Raw genomic sequence first — 17,423 nt, 5'->3', positions numbered from 1 at the left:
TCATTCATCAAAATGATGTATGTGTCATGCTGCATTGCATATAAGCAATGTCTGCCAGTTACTTATTTGTCTCACTTGTAAATTCTTAGGTATGCTTTCTTTGTTGTGAAATTAATGAAATCTTTTTAAATTAAAAAGATACTTTCATTTCAAGAACACAGCTAATTGGGGAAGCGGGGGCAGCCATCTTAAAAGGTTGGCTTTTTAAAGATTAGTTTTTGCATTGAAGGATGAAAAAAAAAACACCTTTGTGCCTCATCCTGATCTCACTTACACTGGTACAACTACTGCCTTCAGTGGAGTTATTCAGTGTAAATGAGATGAAAACTAGAGCAGTGCAAAGTTCTCTGAAGGACCCAGTCATGTTTACAAATTTTACTATTACATTTATATATATATTTTATTACAGGAAATTGGATCTTGAGGCTCATGCTGATGAGCTGCTAAATATCATAATATGCTTGAGAATGTACATCTATCACACAACAGAGTGTATTCCAGAAGGCATAGCCTAGTAGTAAATTGACACCCAGGTTTAAAACTCAAGAAATCTACTTATCTAGCTCCCTCTACTTTTCTCCATCTAGAAAGGGAAAAAATGAATGTAAACCTTGCCTCACCTTCAGCAAACACCAGAATCTCACCACCACCTACAAAATCCAAGTTTTGGGTAGCTGTTCCACCAATCACACTCCATTCCACTGTCACCTGTCCCAGGCTGCCTTCTGTTCTGTGTATCATAAGCTGCACATTGGTCTGAGGACGTTCTTCAACTTCCACATATAAACCTTTCTCTGTTGCATTGAGATTTACACAGTAGATCACAAACACTCCAAAGGCATCTCCATTCATCGTTATGACAACTGTGGAGGTATTTGGCTTTCCTATCATTGGCTGGTTTTTTAAGCTGGCTGAGGTGTTCATCAGTTCAACCTTCAAAAGGGATACAGTAAACTTCTCATCCAACTCTGGCAAATTGTCAGGAAGTACGGTAACTGTGAGATTTGCAAACTGTTCCCCTTCCAGCATTATGGCCCATTGACCTGTAACTGATTCATAGTCACTGCCAGCAATGGCTTGTGCACCAAAAAGAGAGGACACACTGGTGACATTTTTCTTGTAGGTCCAGAATCCTGAGTTATTGGTTACTTGGCTGATCCATGATGTCAGCCAAAAACACAAAGGAAACCCAGAGGCACTAGAGAATGTAAAGGCGAAACATGCTTGTTCTTTTAGGCACTGAATTGCACAGGTGTGTAATGGATCACTTGCTGTTGAGACATTCACTTTAGTCCTTGACAGCTGGTTAGGAATTCCTTGCACAGGAAATTCATAGTAGGACAGCATATCTTGGCCTTGCTCTATTGCAAGAGCTACTACATCAACCTCAGAAGTACTGTAGAACACCTGCAGTTCACCAAATCTTCCCTCACTAAAGGATGTGGTGATGGATAAGACAGTCATATTAATAAGTGAAGACAGTTTTTCTTACATCTGTAGGCCTCTACATTAAGAAGAGTGACCTGAATACAAGTTATCAGCCTTTTCAAAATTGTTCAGTGGTTTCAAACAATCTAAACACCATTCAAAATCCATCCTCTCTGAAGCTGCTACTAGAATAATTTAGCTGTGGCCCTGTGTGGAAGGCACCTCTGATTATTTATAGTATGTGTTATGGTTAATCATACACAGCTGAAACAATGCAGATTACTCCCCTTGCAACCTGCTAGCTATGCCAGATGGCCAAGGAGAGAAGCCAGAGCTGTCCTGCCCTGTCCTCTCTCTCCTTCCATTTATTCATAGGAGGTCATATCACAGAAGTAATGCCTGCTCTCCCTCCCCCATGCCTGAGTCATGATATAGACAGCTTCTACACAGCCATATTTAGCCTTGCCCTCTCTTATCCTCTGTCTAGACTCCTGGGAGCAGGGAACGCTCTAGCCCTAAATGTTTATAAGAATTAATAAGACAAATTTAAAAAGACGTTTCTTTCTAAATGTTTCTGATAAAGAGACATATGTGGTTTAAACTAAAAGAGCATAAATATAGAAGCCAAAGATTACTCTGATTAGATGACAAGTTAAACTGTACAAGAAGGAAATCAGAACAAAATTTAAAATGAGAAAAAGCCCATGGAGTTGTAATTTCGGTAAAGACACAGGAGAAGGACCACGAATATTTACACAAAAAACAAACATTAAACAAACCTTCTCTTGACAGTTATGTTTGCAAATGAACTTCTTTCCAGTGGCTCCTGAATTCGGTACAAGGCATGATGAAAACAGACTGTTCCATAAGGATTATCATTGGCAGGTATTATAATATTTGCCATGCCATCTAACCCAATAGCACCTCCATTCGAGGCCTGGGTTAATTGCACATGGATAACCTAAAAATATAATTAGACTTTCCTTAATAACATTACATTGCGAAACCAAGATAAATCATTTAGGGCCAGCTAGGTTTGAACTATTGGCTCCCATTGGTGAGCAGTAATAAGTAGCCTAAGTAGCCCTATTGACTGCAGTGGGATTACTCATGCAAGGAACTGTTCATTAATAACACCAAAAGGTTCATGATATAGCCCTTCGTGTTTCTAAAATGTTTGGATTTAAAGGGCTGTTTAAGGCTACATGTTAAACAGCAAACCATACAGATTAAAAGACTAACACAGAAGTGTTCTGGGTGAGCAGTGAGTTGCACAGCTTCAATTATAACTGAATCAATTTAAGTCATGTTCCTACACTCCTATCTACCCATTAAAATTTGGGGAATCCCATTTTTGGGATTCTGCTGGCTTCCCTATAGTCATTCCAGCATTCCACCACAGTAAGTGACAAAGTAAAAGATAGAGTTATTACTCTACAGTATCATAAATAGCATTGCTATAACTACAGAAGGTATATGCCATCGATATATTATCAAGGGATATGAGAAGCTAATATCCCTGAAACACATAACACACACTGCTTAAGATGCAGTGAAGATTTCTTCTCCCCACTGCTGAGAAGTACAACTGTCATGGATATACTCCATAACCAAAATTCATACTACCTGTAAAACATGATCTACACTAGTGGAAATTTCTACTATAACACCCCTTTTGATGTAGTCTGAACACCCATGGTCAGTTAGATTTTACAGGCGTGTAGAAATCCCATCAACTGGTCATGAAGATTTTAGTGCATGAAAAACGTTCGTGCATTTGTTTGCATGCAAAAAGTTTCATGCTCACAAAAAGCCCTAGAACTTATTTATTACATTCCTTATCATACCCACTGTTGCGTGACACAAACTATAGGCAATTTTGTAGAGCAAACAGTTCTCTATTTAATTAAAAATAGGGAAGATACTCTGAAAGAGTCTAAACATAGCCACAGAGTTGAGAGTGCTTGTTTTAATTAGCTTAATCATTTATTTTAACATCATGGTGGTGTAAACCAAACCAGATAGAAAACTGTTTTTGGTTTCAGGATTATTTTCATTCCTTTATTTAAAAAAAAATACTGAAATACTATATTTTCCTCAGGCTCATGACCAGGATAGTTCAGAAGAACTAAAACTTATAAAAAAATAGGAAACTCTTTCAAAACTCCATACCAAGTCAGACACAAAACATAAATTACTCAAATGTGCACACTTAAATATGAAAGCACTTTCCCTCTTAGTTACACTATACAATCTTTAGTAACATGTTTGATCATATTGTAATATTTTCTCTCCCACCCCCGTAGCACTGTTTCTCTCTAGATTATATAATGGTCTATGTACAGCCCTTGTGTAAACCAGTGCAACACCACTGACTTCAGTTTTGCCTTACCATGGGTCAGATTTAACCACTGCAATTCATCCATATTGTAACCAGGTGTTTAGTTTTATTTCCCATACATATTGCAATATAATTCTAGGATGTTCAGCTAGATAATGAATCAGGTTCAATGTATCTATCTCTAGTAAACCAAACCTAAGAAAAAGATTACATTGCTTAGATAGTCTCATTTATTCACAGATTTATTGAATCTTATAGAAGAATATCAGCAGCAAGGATCAAAGAATAAATACTAATTAATGTATCTGAAAATTGTTTTATAATTTTCCAGAACAGTATTTTCAGCTTGATTTCCCTTTCTTTTGAATAAAATCTCTTGGTTTCTAACCCATCACTATATAAAACAGAGATACCAAACATTTCTGGACAGTGTCATTCCAGATAGGGTCTAGATGTTCAACTCACCTCTTGGATTTCTGGATCATCATCAGCCAGGATCTCTAACAACAGCGTCTGAATGGTTTCCCCAGGGGCAAAGGTAACATTACCAGAGATAACACGCAAGTCACCCGTAGCAAGCTGTCCATTAATGGTGGCAATCCACTGAATGGTAACATTGCCGAGTGTCCCAGCATTACGGATTACTGGCAAATTTACCATTACCGAATTGAACTCTGGCTCTTCCACAGTGAGTTCATTGACCTGAAAAACTGAAGTACATGGTAGAGAAACTTATTTCCTCATCACTAACACTGAGGCTTAAGGAATCAAACAAATTCCTCATTAAAATTCTTTGTTCATTTTGCTGAAACCATTTGCAGTATATACGCTTTGCAAAATTAAACTACTTTTATTTTATTTTATTTGACATGAGATTATAATTGGTGTTTGTGAAATGGAGGTGCTAAGTCTACTAGCTTTGCCTATATATAGTTCAGGTAAGTGATGGGTAAACTCCCACACATGATCAGGAACCTTTCACTACATGTTTACTAAGAACTGGAAGAGAAAGACATTAAGAGCCACCTCTAATCACCTTTCCCAGCAAGAGAACAGAGACAGCAATCAGACAGATCTAATCTAAATATTTCACACCAAAAATGTTTTCTCAAAAATGTTTTTCCCCCAAAATCAGAGATTTTTCACAAAAATTGGGGGTTTTACCATGTCCTTTTTTAAAAAGAAACAAAACAAAAATTGTAGCCATTTTTCATTATTTTAGATCACAATTTTTCTGTCTTTTCCTCTTTTGCCATTAAAAAATGGAAACAAAAAACAAAGAAGGAAAGAGGAAAAAAGGCAGAACACAAGGAAAAGCCAAAATGCCAAAAAATGAACATTTTTGTTCCAAAAAATTTAAAAACAAATTTTCATACAAAATTTCAAATGAGCATAAACTTTGTTCTTTTTCTAAACCTGCAGAATGAAAATTATGCTGAATTTTTTCCCACACAATTTCCCCCCGTTTCTCTCAATCAGTTCTACTGTAAAGATAGCACATGAGGTGGGAAAAAATTCCATGGAAAACAGTAATACATAACTTCCACTATATATGTGATTTTTTCAACTCCCAGTTGTTTAAACATTATATTGGTTTACTATTTAGTAACGCAGTAGACTGGATGGCTTACGGGGTTAGTGATGGCACACAGTTTTCATTTCTAGGTCACTGGTTTAAATCCACCCCAGGTTCACGGTGAGGTGTGCTGATCAAAAAACAAAACAAAACAGGATTTCTAACCTGCTGGAAATTCTGGACATTTGTTTTTGTCCCAAATGGGATAAAAACTAAAAATATCAAAGTTTTTCCATGGAATTTCAAAAAATTTCCATTAGGTTATATCGAAACATTCTCATTTTAATTGAAATGAAACGTTTCATTTTGGCTTGGTTCAACATTAAACAGAGCTCCACTGAGCCTCATGGGGCCTCATGGGAGCTGTAATTAGAGTGCCTCCTGCACCCATTCTCTCCTCAGGGCCAGGCTCCCTGGCCAGCGTGTATTTTCCACAATACACAGTGATGGCACAGCTAAGAGGGAGACCATGGCACACCCTGGAAGATATAGTACATCCACAACATGTCTACATAGATTTGTTAAAGAAGAAAAAGTAAAGACATTCAAATGGGTCCAATTTACCAAAAGATCCAAATGGATCATCAGAGGCCTCAATGGTAATGACTGATTGAGTCAATGCTCCAAGCAAGGCTCCTCCTGTTGTCTGATTCAGCAGCTGCACATGAAAGATTTCTTCATCCTCAGGGTTGATATCATTAATGATATAAATTGGCACCGCTTTACTGGTTTCCCCTTCTAGTAAGACAACATCTGATGAGGCTACACTGTAGTCTTCACCTGTGCATAGAAAAACTATGTTGTTACCTCAGGAAATGTTTTAAACACAATTCCTACATGCTATTATTCCTATCGTGGTTGCATGCAGCACCCAATAAAACTCCTTTCTCTGCAATCCCAAACAATGCAGTAACTTTGCTTTTCTAGTGTCAGGTGGAGTCTGTGGCTTGGACAGCAGAGAAATGGTTGAGGCTCAGCTTGGACAAGATAGAGATTATACTGGTAAATGGGGGAAACATTTGGAGACAGTGGCTGGTGTTGTCCAATCCCATTGTTGAATGGGATATGCCCACTCTATCAAAGTGGTTTCCAGTCTGGGGTTGTGTCTGCATTACCAACTGCTCTTGGAGTTCCAGGTGGCACTGGTGACCAGAAGCACCTTTTTCCAAGTGGAGTTAGCTAACAGATTGCAACCATTTGCTTGCTCAAGTAAGAATGACCACACTGTGAAAACACCATTCAAGCTATACAGAACGATTGGTTTAGCAGAGTGATTAGATTAGCATCTGATGAGTTGCTGTAATTGAAGCTGCTACATCCCCATTACCCACTGAATTATTACCTTATGCTTCAGCAGCACTCTGTCCCGCCTACACACACACACACACACACTCACCTCCAGATCAGCTAGCTCAAGCTTAAACTAACACTTAACTTGAGCTGGAATCTTGTGTGTGTGGACCCCAGGTTGGGACAACACTTGAGTTATAGCTTTGAGCTAATATTGCAATGAAGACAAGTCCTTAGCAATAATATAACTATAATGTTTACATAAAAGATGACTATCAACTTAAAAATCTGCATGGAATTATTTTTCCTAGTACTGTTACTAGTAACATCAGAGTTTACTACAGCTGAAAGAGAGTAAAGAGAACATATTTCTCCAATGTTTCACTTTCTTTGTCTTGTTTTCTTAGTTTAATGGGATTATTCATGTGAATAAAAGTTTGCAGGATCAAGGTCCAAGTTAAACAGTTTCCATTGTCTCTTTGGATTTTTCAGACAACACCAGGAGAGATTACCAGTTTTTAAAATAGTAAAATGTGGATCTATAAAAGCCCAAAATGGGAAGGTGATCTTAATCCTGAAACTGCTTTTAACTCATTTATTTAAATTGGGCTTGACTCTAAAATGACAATGCCCCTTTCATAAAGCAGTTGTGTATTACTGACAGTCATATAAACCATATATCCATTAATAGTTTCTTTAATAATTGCTATTAACTAAAATGCTATTTATTTCTGCTGGCATACAGCACAGGGCCTATGTTCTTTATTACTCTTTACTACTCAAGTAAGCGCCTCATTACTCCTGTTGATTTTCCTTGCTAGAGAATATACCGGAGAGGGAGAGGAATTATTTAAGCTCAGTACCAATGTGGACACAAGAACAAATGGATATAAACTGGCCACCAGGAAGTTTAGACTTGAAATCAGACGAAGGTTTCTAACCATAAGAGGAGTGAAGTTTTGGAATAGCCTTCCAAGGGAAGCAGTGGGGGGCAAAATATCTATCTGGCTTTAAGATTAAACTCAATAAGTTTATGGAGGAGATGGTATGATGGGATAACATGGTTTTGGTAATTAAATATTCATGGTAAATAGGCCCAATGGCCTGTGATGGGATATTAGATGGGGTGAGATCTGAGTTACCCAGGAAAGAATTTTCTGTAGTATCTGGCTGGTGAATCTTGCCCATATGCTCAGGGTTTAGCTGATCGCCATATTTGGGGTCGGGAAGGAATTTTCCTCCAGGGCAGATTGGAAGAGGCCCTGGAGGTTTTTCGCCTTCCTCTGTAGCACTGGGCACGGGTCACTTGCTGGAGGATTCTCTGCTCCTTGAAGTCTTTAAACCACAATTTGAGGACTTCAATAGCTCAGACATAGGTGAGAGGTTTTTCGCTGGAGTGGGTCGGTGAAATTCTGTGGCCTGCGTTGTGCAGGCGGTCAGACTAGATGATCATAATGGTCCTTTCTGACCTTAGTATCTATGAATCTATATGCTATGTATTGGATTGCAACCTTGACACAATATGTGTATTTTTACAATTCTCTTTTCTTACCAGCTGTTGCAGTTATTGGCACAGCTTTAAACTTCACAGAAACATCTGCAAATATTCCTCCTGCTCTGGTCACATTGATGATCGGTCCAATGTAGTTTTCAGCAACTCGCACAGCTGGAGTGGAGAGCTGAAGTGTTCCAAAAGCATCATCATTGGCATTGATAATTATATGAGCTACTGTATCACCCTTAGGTCCAAGGCGAGGAGAATTCATAACTGAAATACAACAGGAACTTGGTAAGAGAGAGTCTGGGATCTTTATTGTATACCTACAGGAGACCTCAGAAACTTAAGTGAGTTTCATGGTATCTTATCAGTTACCACCATTCTTCAACAAAACTAGTTTACTGAAAGTATTCATAGTTGGACAGAGTACACTTCACAACCTCACTCAATAAAAGTTTTTAGAAGTTTATTGAAATTACAACATAACAATAAATCCTGAACTGCACAGCTTGATATCTTACTGCAGGAGTTTTCTATCACAGCCTCTGAAGTGGTATACATGATCAGCCTATTTCTCAAAAAGGTGGGACAGTGCCAAATCATTACTTATTCATTCATTTCTCTATCGGGTCTGTAGCAATCACACTACAGTCTCTATCAGAGTATTATTTCTGTGGTTCTTATGATGAAATATATATAATTGTTCACTCTCCCCACAGAGATATATTTGAAGCTTTCCTGATTATCAAGAATGGGTAGGAGAGTTAATTAGACAAGCTTGGGAACTGTGAAGGGCAAATCAGTCTATGGTCTCCCATGTATCACTGAATGGCTGATCAGCATGCATTTTCTATATTTAAAAGAAGTTTAAAGTTCTAAAGGCAAAAGTTCATGAAGTAGCAAAGTATAAGGTCAGCATGCAATATAATTTCTAATTGGTCATTTCACTATGCTATGCTTCTCAAGAATAATGAGATTGATCAACAGAACCTCGTGCTCACAGCCAACCTTGTAATTTACATGGCCAGAGAGGCCTCAGTTAAAAAAATACAAAAAGGGACAAGAAATACAATCATATTGTTTTCAGTGACATCCTGACAAAGGAATATTTTAAGGTAATACACTGCCAGAACACCAAACGTAACACAGAGATCTCTTAAATGAATACATTTTGAGGTAGGAAAGCAAACTATAATTTGATCAGTTAAATTTTACTGCAATTACCAAGTCTCTAAAACACATACAATTTATGTGTAAAGCACTTACTTGGTCTATCCTGCACTCTTTCCATCAAAGCAATATTGAGTAGCTCCACAAACACAGATTCTGATCTCTCTGGATCCTTATCATCTAAAATAGGAAGAGTTATGCTAGCCTCAGTTTTATTGGCTCTGAAGATCACAAATCCAAAAATGGGTATATAGTCTCTTTCCTGTGTTGCTCTGACAATATCTGATTTCAGATAGGGTGACTTTTCATCATCACCCACGGATCTGTATGTTACCATGACTGTACCCAGGAGACCATTTAATCGTACTATTGTTAGGGTGATGTTTTTGGTTTCTTCCTCAACTTTGATTGGTCTATTTTTCTCAGAAAAGATGAAAATTCCATATGGATCATCATTAGCTAGAACAGTTAATGTAGCATTAGTACGAATTCCAAGACGACCACTGGAAACATTGATGATCAAAACAGAAAACATCTTATCCAGTTCCGGATACTCATCAGGTGAGACTTGCACTGTTATGTTTGCTCTTCTTTGCCCTATATCAAAAGTTATATTGCCATAGGTGGAGATCAGATCTTCAGTAGGATCACAGACTATGATCCACTGCAAAGTGACACAGGACAAGGCCCCCTGATTTCGGACAACCTAAAGCACAAAATGTGAAAATTTAAATATTTTTGTACTACAAAGGGGAGGAAAAAGGATATTTCTCAAAATCCCAATCTATTGAAAGACTTGCAAAACTGTGACATGATGAGTTAAATATGAATCCCTATTGCAAATCTATAACCATCACTGCCTCAGCTAGGCTGCATTCCCATCTTCTGTATTTGTCAGCCTCTCTTTTAATATTTATGTAAGAAAATAATTTATACCATCAACAATTCTGTTTCTTTAATAACAGATTAGTATAGTAGAACCTCAGAGATACAAACACCAGAGTTACGAACTGACCGGTCAATCATACTCCTCATTTGGAACTTGAAGTACACAATCAGGCAGCAGCAGATACACACACACACAAAAAGCAAATGCAGTACAGTATTGTGTTAAAAATAAACTACTAAAAAAATAAAGGGAACGTTAAAAAAAATGACAAGGTAAGAAAACTGTTTCTGTGCTTGTTTCATTTAAATTAAGATGGTTAAAAGTAGCATTTTTCTTCTGCATAATAAAGTTTCAAAGATGTATTAAGTCAATGTTCAGTTGTAAACTTATGAAAGAACAACCATAATGTTTTGTTCAGAGTTATGAACATTTCAGAGTTAAGAACAACCTCCAGTCCCGAGGTATTTGTAACTTTGAGGTTCTACTCTACCTAATATTTGAGTGGACGATAAAATTCTATTTTTAAAATATCTGTTAACTGATATCATAAATTTGACCTTATAAATTTGACAATAATTTATTAACTAAGCATTATGAAAAGAATGTACAGTTTGTTCAAGTTACAACCACAAGTCTACAACCCTTAATAAAGGATCACAGAAACCCTAATGAAAGAAATAATAGACAAGCATTGTGTAGCAACAGATGAAAGGCGAACTGTAGTGACCTGAAGCACAATTACACTGTCTCCATCCTCAGGTTCTGTCCCACTGACCAAGAGCGATTCAGCACTGAACTCAAAAACACCATGAGCATCATCAGAGGCATCAATGGTCACTATGATGTGGGATGCTATTCCCAGGCTGGCTGTAGGTACAAATTCCAAGAAAGCTGAATTAGTTTTTCAGTATCTTCAGTTACACTAAATCAAAAGCTAAAAGAAGAAGTGTACTATGGGAACAATGAACAGAATATTTTCTGCATGAATGCTTCCTAATTGGAGGTAAACGCTATATCTAAGCATTTTATGCCCACAGAAGAGTTTGCTCAGTTTTATAATTCTACTCCTTCCATTAACAAATTGAGATTATTGAAAAGCACTAAAAAATTCAATGCAATTAAATCCGGATGTGATAATGCATTTGTTTTAGTCAGGGTCTTATTTTTTCAACTACATTATAAAGGCAAAGAATGAGATTTTTTCAGTAAATTAGGAGATTTAAACACAAAACTATCAGTAAAATTAATGGAGTTGTGTCTAAATCACTTAGTCATCTTTGAAAATCTTTTGATGTTTTTGTGTGCATACTCATAAAAATCGTCTTGCTATTTCTTGGATGACAATTTTACAAAGAAAGTATTCTGGTTCTAAAATTACTGGAGACTATTAGGACCCAGTTACAAAACTGTATGTGTAACATCACACAACTACCTTGCATGCACAGTTATGACCATTATGCACAGAACTCATATCTAAACATGCAAAATGGCCATTTTTACATCTAACTGGCCATATGTGTGCACTAATGACCTAATGTGTATACCCAACTATGACAGTTGCATGTGCAAGTTAAACATGCAATTGTATATATACTGATGATTACATATTTAAAAAATCATTCCTTTATTGGCTTGAATAAGAATGTTTAAACAGTGATGTTAAAAAAAAACCCACACATCAATATGGAATTATGATTTCTAGTTTCAGTACTGCAGTGCTGGCCACCCATTCTGCTGGAATGGAAATGGAAATGTAGGGTGACTGAGAACCGAGGGACCAGAGTTCTGAAGCACAGTTAATGAAAATACACAGTGAAAGTAGTAAAGAGTTAAAGGGAAGGTGTTATCGCAGAGGGATTTGGGAGAGAAGGGGGGCAGAAAGAGAACTGTGATACTGTACAAAGCCAGTAGTTAGGTCATCTGAGAAACCCTTTCAGAAGAAGGAAGGGAAAAATAAATCCTATATACAACAGGGAGTCCCATTAAGTATGTGTATACACACACACGTATATTGGAGGGGGGAAATTCAAAGCCAGAGATGAATAAAGTGGTTTGTACTTTTTGGCTTGGACAAGTTTAGTGTAGTTTGGATGCTTCTCTAAACTTCTTGGGTCTGCAAAACAGGGTTGGAAGTCTCACACGAACAGGATATTTTGGCTTCTAGGGAGACTGGAAATTCTCCAAGAATAGACCCTGCTCGTTTACTGTATTTCTACACTTCTGCTTCTGGACTGAACCAGGCAACACAGACATGCATACACATGAAAAATTGTGGGAAAAAGCATTCAAAACTTTTTCAATCTTCAAACAAACAGACAACATTTTTCAGGTTTGGCTTCATTATGTGGTTCAAATTAATTATTTTTTGTAAAGTTTGAACACAAGTTATGTCAGGCATGAGTCAAAATATCAAAGCAGGGCAATTTTTTAATCACCTGCAATTTAACGGATTTTCTGCATGTTTTGCTTATAGAGCAAATGCAGCAATATTCAGCCAAACCAATTTCCAAGTCAAATTCATAAAGGAACAAAACATGTGGGATTTACAAGGAATTTGGATTCAAGCTTAACTATACGGAAGCTCCTACTTTCTACAGAATAAATAATTTTGCTGATAGTCATTGAAATTCAGCTTATGTTGAAATGCATAGAGAGGGAGAGAGAGAGATAATTCAGTTATAACCAATCCAAATGAGTGAGGACTAGGGTGAGAAATTTCAGTAATGAATTAAGAAACAAAGGATAGACCATGATGCTTACCATGTTGATGGACAGCAGGCAGGAAGAACTCCAAGTCCCCGTCACCACTACCACTCCCATCATTTCTAAAGAGTTCAGCAACTTCAAGAGGGCACACAAAGACACACAATACACATATATACATTTATAACACAGAGAAGACAGAAAGCACTTTAAACATTTTTAGACAAAAGGAAAAAATAGGGGAATATTCCTCAAAGCATACAATTTGGCTTTGAAAGCATACATGTTCTCTGATCAAAGCCAGAAATAGCATACACAGCACATTAATTTTATATATTTAAAATGATCACGCTGAAGGTAATTATGAGGAAATCAATTTTGACAATTAGCCATTAAGGGTTTGATGACTGATAATAAGAGCTATTGTGAAATGGTGCCCAGTATTTTAGGTGGTATAGCATAAAGGAAGTTTGTAAGACAGGACTTCAAGCCGTAAACAAAAAGGAGATCACAAACTGCGGTGTAGGTTTGTAACTGATAAGTAGAATTAAAAAGGAATAGAATTAATGATGACATGACTGACTAGTTGCTACTGTTTCCTCAGAAAAAAGAACGAGGAGTACTTGTGGCACCTTAGAGACTTTGGTAAAAAAAATTGAACTTAAGTCTCTCTTTTTGAAAAATTTCCAACCATGGAAGCTTAACCTTCTAAGCAGTATTTAAGTATATAAGCCCTCAGTGCCTAAAATAGGTTGTGCATATGTAGGCAACGAGTTGATGTGTGAGTCTTACCTCCTCCCTCTGGGTTCAGTAGCTCAACCTTAAAAGCTTTTTCCAGTTCAGGGACAGAATTATCTGTGATGTTAACAGTAATATACTTGTATCTTTCTCCTGGCTGAAATTCCAAAGTGCCTGCAATACTCTGAAATATAAAAAAGTTCTTTATGGTTTTGTTCAAGTCTATTCATTGTATCAGTATGAACTCACTGCAGCAAAAAAGACTTCCATTCTGCTATTGGAAAATTTTGCTATTTATACAACCAATTATTTTTTTCCTTTTTGTCTGCATCTTAAAGTTGCACATAATTCTCTTGCACCTTCATTACAAGAAAGAGTTAGACTCAAATTCATAGTTGTGAGCACCTAAGTGCACTTCCGTGTGTGTTCAACTTAGTCAAGTCAATCTAGATGTAGTCACATAAATTGGGTTTTCATCTGGGTACGCTTACCTGTGTAAATGAAAGTTGGGCAAAATGCAGTTTCAGCTGACCTGAAACTATTTGCAAATTTGTGTCAAGTACGCCAAATTTTTCAACTGAACCAAAAATCGAAATGATTCAGAAGTGTCAAAATGAAAAGTTTTGTTTCAGCATGATTCAATTTTTCATTTCAATTTTGAGCATTTTAACAAAAGCAAAGGAAGACTAGATTCACAAAACAAATCAAGGAAGAAAAAGAGGTAATGGTACTGCCTTCCTTATAACTTTTAATCGACTGGTGAGGGCACACGGATGAGAGGTGGAAGATCTGGGTTCAATCCCACCCCGCCCTGTTGTGGGGAATGGATTTGAACTTAGGTTTCCCAAATTTCATGAGAGTGCCATAGCCACTCGGATATTATTGTATGGGTCTCTCTTCTTTTTATAAATAATTGTTGGATCAGGGACTTGAACTTGGGTTTTCCACTTCCTAGGTGAATACTCTAACTACCAGGCTATAGGAAGACAGTTCTAGTGTAAATGCAGAACAAACTTGTGTGTGAGCATCAGTGGGTTTGTATTCTCCACTAAGTATGTACAGCATGTACACCCTTGTAGGCTTGCTAATTGTAGGCTAATTATTCAGCCTTGAGTGACACTCAATGATTATCAAATATCACCTTAATCTGCTCCATTAGGGTAACTCAAATGTGTGTTAACCTCAAATTATCACTCCTGAGGCAGCAGAAGTTGGGAGCATCCTGGAAGTAATTAGCCTCTATACAACAAGAAAAGGAGTACTTGTGGCACCTTAGAGACTAACCAATTTATTTGAGCATAAGCTTTCGTGAGCTACAGCTCACTTCATCCGATGAAGGTGCCACAAGTACTCCTTTTCTTGTTGCGAATACAGACTAACACGGCTGCTACTCTGAAACTTCTATACAACAATAACCAACACCCACTATAGAGAAATACACACCCCACTGACCCAAGACAAGGGAAGTCATAAAATTAGAGGGTTTTGGCAAAACTTTCTGGAAAATCTAAGCTCCATATACGGAAACAAACTAATTTACCACATGAACATGACGACACCGGAATATTTGTTGCTGTTTTTGTACAAGACACGTTATAACTTGAACATTCACCATTCTCATGGTATGATCAATGGGCTAACTGTGAAGTGGTTTGTTTAGTAAGACTCTCTGAACATTTAAAAAAACCACACAGATGGAAAGAAAGCTCTAATACCTGAGACACACAAGTCTACCTGAATTTGCAAACAAGGATCAGTCATCTATTTCATTCTGTTCCACATACCTGATAGTCTTCAGGACTGAATGCTGTCAGTGACACTGTTTTGTATTCCACCATAACTGTTCCAAGAAGGCCCTGTGCACGAACTACCAATAACCTAATGTGTCCAATTTCCTCCTTAACAGTAATATGGGGCACAGTGGTTGCTGGGAGAATCATTTTATCACGGGGCCAAGGAGGCAACCCCATAGAGAACTGCAGCAAACCTGAGAGATGCAAGAAACAACAATTTACATTTTTACCTGCACTTAGAAAAACCCTTCTATAATGTAATGTGTTTTATGATGTTTAACATTATTATGAAGGGTCTGAAATCAAACATCTGAATACAAACATGGGCACCATTCATGCAGTTTTAAGCGTCTCCCAGGAAGTGCTGTGTACCCTCATCTCCCATTGACATGAATAAGCAATATACGCAAGTGAATCTTGACAAAGTACCTGTGCCTCAATGGGAACAGAATGCATTCGGCAGCACTGCATATTACAAGTTCAGGCCTATAATGATTTGATTTGACAGGTTTTTTTTCAGAAACAGCTTGCTTATTCAGGCATTCTCCTCAACAAAACATCTGCTACACTGTTTTATTTATGTACTAGCAAAATAATTACTCAGTCCTTCAAGATACTCTACAAATGTGGACAGTTCTGAGCAAGGCTTTTGTCATCAATCCACTTGCTTAATAGTCACTATTCTTTTTGGCAATGCTAACTTCATCTGCTTAATACAACTTTACAATTTTATATGTAAAAGCATCAGGCTAAATTCTCAGCTGTGCAGGAGTTCAGAAGGGGTGAGGCAAAAGTGACTAATGCATCTTCTTTCTGTCCAACTCCAGGCTGGCAGGGAGCTGAACTGGCCTCGATGCAAGTCAGAACAGTTCAAGTGCTACTTTAATTTGGATCAGCTTCTAATGTCTCTATAGGGGCCCTTAAGTCAGTGAGGCTCACTGGAGTACAGTGTGCTCTGGCCACTTCTCCTTCTTTCCCAAAACATCCCCTATACTGAAGAGCTGACGTGGTTTTACACAGAAAAAACTATACCGGCTCAGGATTTGCCCATTCAAAGGAATCCTCAGTTGCCTGTCTAGGGTATCTGAAAGGTCACATGTTCCATGGGGCTAGACATGACCCATTGTTTAAAAACATTCAGTTTGGGTACATAAACAATGAACTATTGTTTTGGTAAGTGACAAACTTGACAAAGGCGTACTGCGTCCTCAGCTGTCAAGGTTGAGCAACTTCTTCATCTCCTGAGATTAAAGCCAACAAAACTATTTGAAACAAAAATGTGATTTCCATCACTGTTACCATATGGATGGTCACTGGCTTTGATGCTGATATCTGTAGTTTCCGTCTCTGGATCTATGCTTGCTCCACTGGTTGGAGTTGAACCCAGTTTTCCATCTCCAGAAATTGCAGACACTAATGTTACACGGAAATATTCATTAAGCTCAGGAATGTCATCATCAAGAACATGCAAGTTTAAGACCTATAGAAGGAAGAATACACATAGAAATTAAACAAATATAACAGCATAACATAAGTGCAAAATTGTAGCACAATGAGATTTTCAGTAACTGTTATTCAAACTGCACTTAATAATTACATGTATCTAGTTTTATCTGCTATGCAGTTTTTCAAAAAATGTATGCAATATTTTTGATGTTTAGGTAAATCGACCTAATATTTTATAGTAAAACTATTAAGTGCAAACACAAAAGACAGAAATAATATAGGGTACAATTTTCTGAAGTGCCCAAGTAACCTAAATCCCATTTTCAAAAATGACTTAGGACCAGATTTTAAAAAATTATTTAGATGCTAACTCCCACTTAGGCACCACTGAAAATGTCACCAATATTTTACACACAGAGCAACAGTAGTCAATCAGATTAGCTTTATAGGATTTACAGTAATTGTTTAAAAATATCACCAGAGGCTGGTCTCTATCTACATATACTTATATGGCTGTATTCTTCTGCTGGGACCACATAATACTATGAGTA

The 17,423-nt window shown here is 37.3% G+C and overlaps 1 protein-coding gene across 1 annotated transcript in view; it reads right to left on the bottom strand.

Moving 5' to 3' along the window:
* Nucleotides 1-17,423, bottom strand: part of ADGRV1 (adhesion G protein-coupled receptor V1) — a 420,452-nt gene that overhangs the window by 330,670 nt on the left and 72,359 nt on the right. The window contains exons 24-34 of the mRNA XM_077818015.1: nucleotides 16,726-16,906; nucleotides 15,418-15,620; nucleotides 13,688-13,817; nucleotides 12,953-13,033; nucleotides 10,920-11,059; nucleotides 9,400-10,009; nucleotides 8,188-8,403; nucleotides 5,910-6,125; nucleotides 4,235-4,479; nucleotides 2,208-2,389; nucleotides 621-1,432 (exon numbers count right to left, since the gene is read on the bottom strand). Of these exons, the coding sequence (XP_077674141.1) occupies nucleotides 621-1,432; nucleotides 2,208-2,389; nucleotides 4,235-4,479; nucleotides 5,910-6,125; nucleotides 8,188-8,403; nucleotides 9,400-10,009; nucleotides 10,920-11,059; nucleotides 12,953-13,033; nucleotides 13,688-13,817; nucleotides 15,418-15,620; nucleotides 16,726-16,906 (3,016 nt within the window). The remainder of the gene's footprint in view (nucleotides 1-620; nucleotides 1,433-2,207; nucleotides 2,390-4,234; nucleotides 4,480-5,909; nucleotides 6,126-8,187; nucleotides 8,404-9,399; nucleotides 10,010-10,919; nucleotides 11,060-12,952; nucleotides 13,034-13,687; nucleotides 13,818-15,417; nucleotides 15,621-16,725; nucleotides 16,907-17,423) is intronic.

This window comes from Eretmochelys imbricata, chromosome 5 (genome assembly GCF_965152235.1).
Source record: "Eretmochelys imbricata isolate rEreImb1 chromosome 5, rEreImb1.hap1, whole genome shotgun sequence".
In the NCBI taxonomy this organism is placed as follows: domain Eukaryota; kingdom Metazoa; phylum Chordata; order Testudines; family Cheloniidae; genus Eretmochelys; species Eretmochelys imbricata.
Note: the sequence above shows the minus strand (reverse complement) of the source record. Positions and strands in the feature narration are given on the sequence as shown.